General features: G+C 33.6%; 1 protein-coding gene across 2 annotated transcripts in view; it reads left to right on the forward strand.

The window, feature by feature from the left end:
- The window catches only part of LOC121380847 (peroxisomal leader peptide-processing protease-like), a 37,628-nt gene extending 29,250 nt beyond the window's left edge, over positions 1–8,378 (forward strand). For both annotated transcript variants that reach the window (XM_041509838.1, XM_041509837.1), the window contains exon 10: positions 3,401–8,378. In XM_041509838.1, the coding sequence (XP_041365772.1) occupies positions 3,401–3,429 (29 nt within the window). In that variant the 3' untranslated portion in view covers positions 3,430–8,378. The remainder of the gene's footprint in view (positions 1–3,400) is intronic.
- The last annotated feature ends 604 nt before the right edge of the window (positions 8,379–8,982 follow it).

Consider the following 8,982-nt stretch of genomic DNA (forward strand, 5'->3'; position numbering starts at 1 on the left):
TTGGGCGAATTTAAGGTGATTATATATTCAGAAATAAATTTGATGTAATTTGTGAAAAAAGTACTATTTTAAGCAAGAAACTAAAGTTTAGACATAACTGCAATACAATGTTATAAGAGGGATAAGTACCTTTAAAAGCTGCACACACACACGCACACACCAGACCTGGTGTTTTAAGGCGCGCATTTGTTCACACCCATCACACCCCATTGTTCACACCCAGACACAAGTGAAAATTAATGCTTATTATTATTTAAAAAATTTAAGTTGACAAGAAGAATGGACACTAATAATATGCTGCCGTACCAGAGTGATAGTTGAAATTCTGTACACACATTCATGTTCTCTCGAACATCTTTTATAAACTGTTAGAAAGTTTAATGTAATCAAATGTTTACGTTTCTTGTAAATGTATTTTTTGCAACACAGTTTGTAATAATATTGACATCTTTAACATATAATGCAGAGAAAGGTCTTCAAGTAGACTAAGCCTGTTAATGAACCCAACAAATATGTTAACAAAATAAATATTTGTTTTAATCACAATGTTGAATCAAAGTAATTCTTAATAATATGAGGTCCTGTGATATTTAAAAAAAAAAAAAAGAACCTCCAATATGTATCCATCCTGAACATAATTAATATGCTTAATTAACATACTTTAAGGAGGCCCACACAAAATGAATTGTTCTTAGTTAAAAACATCCCACCTAGACCCTAAAAAAGCCAATTTAGTGGACTGTTTTCAGCCTACCTGCATATTTTAACTCAAAGGCCCGACACATGCACATTTTATTATTATTTTTTTTAATCATGGCAACTACTAAACAACAATGTATTAAACATGCTAAATCTATCTATCATGCAACCATGCTTCCTATTGACTTGATAACCCCTACCTTATAATTCAAAGTGTTATCATGTCACTAGGGAATGAGTTGTGCGCATGACAGATGTTTGCACAATTTTCCGGTAAGTCGTTTTCTTATTTCTCAAAAATCCATTTACAGCGATAATTGTTGAAATGCATAAATAAATATAACATTTACATTTCGTGTAACGTCAAATTACCTCTTATTTTTCAATTCTCCATTATTTGCTCCCATTTGGAACTAGCCAGCATTTTGAATTAAACATTTTGCAACAACAAAAAAACCCAAGTAGCTTCCTGCAAAAGAATGTTTACATTGGAACAGCGTCTGACGTGAGCACTAGCAGCCAGTGATGTAGATCTTCTTCAGGTCACACATAAACTTGAGTTTATTTTCACAGAACAAGGTACAAAACTTGTAATGTTGTGACATAACAGACTTTGAAATGTAATCAAAGTATTTTATTTAAAATTTGGAAACACATAACTTTTAAGCTGGCTATGCCATTCCCAAGATGCTTTCGGGCACCTGCTATTGTCCGACTTCCGGTTGTAGCTTCTACATGATAAAAATAATAGTTTCTATACTGCTTTTGACTGAAACATATCACAAAAATATAACTTGAAAGGGGTTGCATGATAACAAAAAGATTAGGTTACTACATTTTGATATCGTGGTTATTTGCTTGCCGATTCTCGTATGTTACACAGTTATCTAAACCTCGCCAAATAACCACAATATTAAAACATAGAAACCCGATATTTATTCTATATATATACTGAACAAAATAAGAAACTTCCGCTAACTTTGCTTGAACATAACTTGATGAAAACAAACAGGTGGAATAATTGTTATATATGCTTTTAAAGAGTGTTCCATGATGTATCGTTTGGTGCAAAAATCATGGCCATAGGTTAACAGAAACTGAGTGAAATTTTGACCAAGTGTGGTAGGGGTTAAAAACAAAATCGCCCACTTAATAACGGGTATGACCACCTCTTGAATTGACCACTGCAGTGCATCGCAGGCGCATAGAATTGACTAAAGTGTTGATTTCTGCCTGTGGAATATTGTTCCATTCCTGAATGAGCGCTTGACGAAGTTCGTTGACGTTAGCGGGTGGGTTGGGACGACGCCTCAATCGTCTGTCCAGACTATCCCAGACATGCTCGATGGGGTTGAGATCAGGACTTTTAGCGGGCCAGTCATCAATGAAATCAATGTTATTTGTCCTAAGAAAATTTACAGTGTCTCTAGTTGCATGAGAGGTGGCATTATCATGCTGAAAAATCGAGATGTTGGTGTTGTTATGGAACAGAGGAATGACGTGATGAGCGAGAATGTCATCGCGGTAACGTTGAGCATTTAAATTGCCATCACTGACGACTAGTGGTGAACGATAACCATGGGCAATGGCTGCCCAGACCATGACAGAACCCCCACCCCCGAAACGATCTCGTTAAAGAACACAACAGTCAGCATAGCGTTCATTTCCCCTACGGTAGACGCGCACCCTGCCATCACCACGTTGTAAAGAAAATCTGGATTCATCCGAAAAAAGAACGGTATTCCAGCGTCACCGTATCCAACGAGTGTGTACACGTGCCCAATTAAGATGGTTTAGACGATGACATTGCGTTAAAACGCATCTGACGTAAGGACGTCGTGCATGTAAACCGTTCTCCCGCAGACGATTACGAACAGTTTGCCCACTGATTCGGTTATTATGAAGCCCAGGTGTGTTAGCAGCAGTAGCAGTGGCAGTTTGGAATCGATTGCGCAAATGCGTGTTCATGATATAGCGGTCTTGACCACGCGTTGTAACACGTGGACGTCCACGACGTAGCAAGTCGTTGGTGCTTCCTGTCGTTCGAAATCTTACGCGAAGATTTCGTATCGCTCGACTAGAACTCCCAACATGCCTTGCAACGTCTTCTGTCGACATGCCAGCATCAAGCATGCCAATCGTCCGTTCGCGTAAATTATTGGGTATTCTTAGCATACTAAAAATGCTACAATGTAAAAAACGTTAATTTTTTTTACAAATTTTGAAGCGTTTTCGTTCACTTGACAACAATGTCAATAAGACAAGAAAAAAAAATTGACCGAATACTACACGGGACATTTCACGTTGTCGACGATTAATAGTGCAAAAATAATCGATAAAATTCATGAATCCTAATAATACAGCTCAAGGCTAATACTACCTATATAATTTCATTACACAATGAATTGTTTAACACAACAAATACTATATGTACAAATCGGAAGTTGCTTTTGTTGTTCAGTATATATATGCTTACATTGTTACAGAAACGGTTATATGCTTATCATATATTGTCTGCTTTATGTCATATCAATATTCCACACATCTGGTCCTCGGATTAAATGACATGTAGGAAATACACTGAACATTTTCTGCAACATGTGTTAAAAATCAATACTGTAATTCATTTGCATCAGAAGTTGACTACAGAATGTGCATATTTAGATATTTGTTACAAAGCTGAAATCTTGTCTATTTTCAGGTGTAAATCAGTTCATCAGTCGACTTTAACAAAACCTGTGACAGACTTGAAAAAACTAAAGAAAATTGGATAAATTTTTATGACAGTATGAACTGTGTACCATTATGGAAAAAACTCTTTGTAAATTGTTTTTCTCTCAAAGCTTATCACCAATGCTTGTGAATGTATTCACTCTCTGGTTTTTGTTTTTTCCCTACACAGTACATCCATAATCTTATATTTTGACAGCATAGAAAATAAGTTATCCAGATAACATTTCAAAACGGTACAAATTTGAGAATTGTTCAACTTTGCTAAAACAATTTCCTCGCAGACATTTCCTGGGTGGTGTTGGTCGTGGGGTTAGGATGTTATCCTGAAATAATCAGATGAACGATAATGGTCAAAAGAAAGGACAACAACTTTGAGCTCAGCACATTAAATGTGAGATAAAAATGTACTGAAATAAAATTAGCACTTTTGAATGAATTACCTCGACCTGTAATCCACTGGCCATAGGTTATAGAAGGAATGACATTCTTAAAACTGTGATCACCTAATCTAGGATGTTTAGGTTGCCTTTTCTAAACTGAAACTGGGAGTTGTTATATGCTGAACATCATATGATCACTGAAATGGGCTACTGTTCTACATCCTGCTCCTGTCTCTGAGCTATATTTGGCTATCACCGAGGCACATCCTGTTCCTATTACTGAGCTACATCCTGCTCCAATTACTAAGCTACGGTGGCGGCGGATGGGTGTGCTCTTTATCAGTTTCATCCTGCTACTATTAGACATTTTTACTTTTGACAAACTTTTTTTTTTTAATTCCAATTCTTTTTAAACATTTCATACAACCTATAGTCGGTTCCACACTGAAAGCCCTTTTTATGCTATGGAATTTACTACAAGTTATTTATTTCTAAGCTGATTGTTTTCTAAATTGGGACAAAAAAATTGTATTTCTTGGTTACTTTCAAAACACTTGCATTTCTTCTTCCGTCAAACAAAAGTGAAATTATTTGCAAAAAAACATTTTTGTAGGAGGATGGGATGGACTATAGTTCAGAGGGACAGATTTTGAAAGCATAGGTTGTGTGTATTTTTGAAAATGAGAAGGTTGGCATTTATTATTTATGCCAAACTGGAAAGGTGGGGCACTAGCTGACCATACAGCTGTCAGTTGCAGTCGTCCCAGTCCATAACAATCAATGCAACCTACTGCTTGTGAATCCCTTTGCAGACAACAGAACAGACTAAATATTCTTTCTTGGCTGTTCTAGTAATACGACAATTTTCCTGATTCATCAAATGAACAAAATGAACAAAATACACAAATCCATGCATATATTGGTGAAAATCTGTTAATTTATTAATATATTATCACAGAATTGTTACAGTAAATGTAAATTCTGTTCTACAGAATATTGATCCTCAAAGAGTATAGTATTTACTGTACACTACATCTTAAATACACAATACGCTGTAATCAGTTGTACTGATCATCTTATCAGTTAGTATGCACTAAAACGCAACTAAATCACTGGTTATGATTTTCAACATTTTTTTTTTTGCTGCATCTCACACTTCAGTAAATATGTAACAACTTTCACATTGCTAAATTAAATGCTCACAGGGATGTTACCATGCTAAAGCACATATTATTTACATAGAAAGTGATTTTTACAAATTATGTATATACATGATACAGATTACGCACAAATGAAATTTGCCATCAGCAAGTATCACAGAAAAATAAGCCAAGTTCACAAGAATACTGAAACACTAAAACAATAAGATGGGTTAACACATGTAGATATAGCTTGGACTGTCAACAAACCTCTCCAAAAATCACCTCAAAATTCACTCCAATAAAGAAATGATTATTAAGAAGTTCTTAAGCATCAAATATTAGATTATTTATACAAGTTTATAGTGTAATGAAAAACTCACCCCAAAACAACCCTAAAAAACAACAACAAATAAGTCCATTTTGATTAGCTTAAAACATCAAGCCTGTCCATGCAACTATTTGAGTTAAGCAGTCACCTGTCATTAATGTTGGTCAACTCATCAAATATAGTACATGTTTCATGTGTTAAAAGCATTTGAAATATTCTATCAGGTTTATTACAGGTTTTATTACAGGTTTTATTACAAGGTTTACTGTATTTCTCAACTCACCTTCCTGATTAATCTTATCTCTTCTACAGATGTACCCCATTGTTAACACTCACTGGGACTAGGATGAAATGTAAGGCATCTAATTGATTCTTTTTGCAAATGCACATACAAAAGCTTACAGATGTTACAAACCCATATGAACAATAGTTTACATGAATTCACTGGAAATAATAACCGTTGCTGTTGTTTTGTATTCACATGATGAAGATAAGCTTGCACCAGCTGATTTATCAACAGATGATGGAAACATACTAGTAACACACAAAATTCTCTGTTTGCCACAAATAACATTACTAGAAACAATGATTCTTATTGTGACATGATATACTGGATTCATTGATAATCCATGATACAAAGATGATGAAAACTAATACCATTTGCAGAAACTTGGTAATAAACATTTTCAATTGATCATTTGATTAACAATGTTTGGTAAAATATTTAAACATTGTAAATTTGGATATGTATTATGTTCAGTATGTTGATCTATAATAAAATATGTTTATATTGCTTGTGATACAAGTAAATGTTTGTTGATAAATCAATAAATAAACCAAACAAAAATGGAAATAACCTTTGTTGTCCATTTTCAATGTATTTTATTTCAGAAAGGTTTATAAAATATGGTTCTGTAGAGAAACATGAAATTAGTGTTTTACCAACAGACACAAAACTAGATTCTTGAGAATGATAACAGGTTTTTAAAAACTTCTTAATGTTGCCATATCAACCATCATGTCGCCATGTTAACCTCATCAACCTGTTACAAACTGTGTTCTGCAAATAATCATTTTTATTTACAGTTACTTCAAACACAAACACACTAAACATATATATACACAGTAGAATCTCATTGGGTAAAGGTCGAATACAGTGCAATGCTCTAACCATGGTTAGGTCGAAATACCTGATGGGTCGAACACTTTCTTGAGTACCAACAGGGTTCGAGCCAACGGGATTCAACTGTGCATATATGTATGTATATGTATGTATATGTGTATATATATATATATATATATAAAAATTAAAGCTCTTTGTATTGTTTTTTCTGATTGACTAGACAATTTAGCAATGACAATTTACATTAAAACTAACCGTATTCACAATTTTATGAATGCTGAAAACATAATTTACTGAGAAATATAAGCTCACAAATCAACCAATCTTGATAGCAGGCTATATTTATCAAGAATATTCAACACTGCAGGTATGTATAAGATTATTAAATATCAAACTTGTTTTATTTAATCAAAACTGTCGTGTCCTTTCTTACACAGTAATATTGCCTTGCACACAAATATGGTTTCCTCTAGACAAAGTGAGACTGGGTGCTGAATTCTGAGGATGAAACACTCCACTACGGAGCAAGATTAATGTTACCATTTACTTGGATATAATAACGGGTTACGCAACAAGGAAATGGGTAACCTTGATTTATTTCTGCGTAACCGATAAATGGGTCACGCAGATTTTCAATTCTCAGTGGCTTGCCATCATATCTTGCACAACAGTTCTTGGGGAAACATAACAATTTATGATCATACACATTTATCAGCTAAAGACACAATTTATATAACTAATCTGTTTGATACACTATACAAAATTCCCAAACTGGGAGAAATTAACTCATTGCTTTTGTCACAATTTGTGTCCAACATTTCAGCACATTCTGCTGCCTTTATTAGATTAAAAGTCTGTTTCAGATATGCAACATCCATTTTTTATCAAGAAACTTTGGGCACACAATTTTGACAACAGTGATAGTGTTTAATCTGTTTGAGTTTTAAAGCAATTCTATCAGTACTGCGAACCCTGTACCTACCAGCCTTATGTCCGATGGCTTAACCACGACACCACCAAGGCCGGTATAACACAGGCAGAATACACGACTCTTCTATTCTGCATTAAATAAAACACTAACACAGTGATCAGAAGTGACCGTGAACTCTGGGAGTTAACCAATGAAATTAAGGAGGAGAAAAACAACAACATTCCATCAAGGTTAACTTGATGATCATGGACAACATTTTTGCTGGTCCCAATTTTATTGGTGATGTTGCCATTGCTGAATTCCACACTGAAGAGGGCATCAAGCCATGTCATGTCGCTCAAAACTCATCACAGTTGCAATGCTGAACATATTTTGCTTATTAAGACTTGTTAATAATATTAAGTATATGTACCAGTAATACAAAAAGTATTGACCACATTTTGGGCAATATCAGTATTTAAAGATGCAAGCCACTGAAGGGTTTCCTAATATATAGCGGCTATTTCATGTTGGTTTTTTAATACGATTTTTATGTCAACAAGTGATGTGTGAAAACCATATTTTCACATATTGCAAAGCAATGAGTGAAAATATGGTTTTCACACATCACTTGTTGACATAAAAATAGTATTCGAAAAACCACCATGAAATGGTCTATTTATTATATATATCTTTCCTAATTTTTGACAATATATTTCACTTTTTGTTAATATCTTTTGCTTATCCTATTGAAAACATGTTATATTTCTTCCAATGGAACTTTTCTAGAAAATTTACTTGACCATAGACTTTTTAAAAGAAATTTGAATAAAGATTATCTTTATTTAATTATTAATAATACTACTGTGCAAACATATCTCCAAAACCTACAAAAACTAAATGAAACGAACGCAGCTAAATTTTAACTTACACTCACTGACCGGACATTGTGTCATCATTATTTAGCTTCATATTCAATTTGTTTTAGATAAATTATCGTAATTGCACTTCATATCCCCGTTTTAAAAATACAGTTGTTTAAATTACATTTTATTTTTTTTCAAATACAATCAGATGCATTGGTAATTATCAAATTTAAATACAAAGAAATGAGACAAAGAGAGATAATTAATCATGAACTTTTACAAAAAAGTAAATACGATTTCTATTTTCACTGTAGCTAAATTACAGTGAAAATATGACTTTGCACTGGATATAATTTTTATGGTTTCTGTAGATCTGTATATTTCATTGCTATGTATATAATAAATTCTAATATTTATTGTACAAGTGAGGGTTGTGCAAAACACTTCTTCAACCTTTTTTCATCGGTAAACAAACAATATTTCACAAAATATGATAGACTGCGTTTTAACTTTTTAAACAAAAACAAGAATTGAAAAACCATAAAAACATCATTAATCAGCACTTATAACAAAAATAACACAATCATACTCATTCATTAGTTTCATAAAGACGGGTGACATGCATGCATTTGTGTAGTCAAAATGGCACCAAATGACAACTGATTCCATCATTTGCTGGTAAACGATTAATAAATAGAAAAACCTATAAATATTCAGTAGTGAATAAATTGTTTTCATGGCAACAGAGTATGATAAAGCCAAGTTTATACAATGATGAGTTATTTTCAACTCTTGTGATTT

This window comes from Gigantopelta aegis, chromosome 9, assembly GCF_016097555.1.
Source record: "Gigantopelta aegis isolate Gae_Host chromosome 9, Gae_host_genome, whole genome shotgun sequence".
NCBI lineage: Eukaryota > Metazoa > Mollusca > Gastropoda > Neomphalida > Peltospiridae > Gigantopelta > Gigantopelta aegis.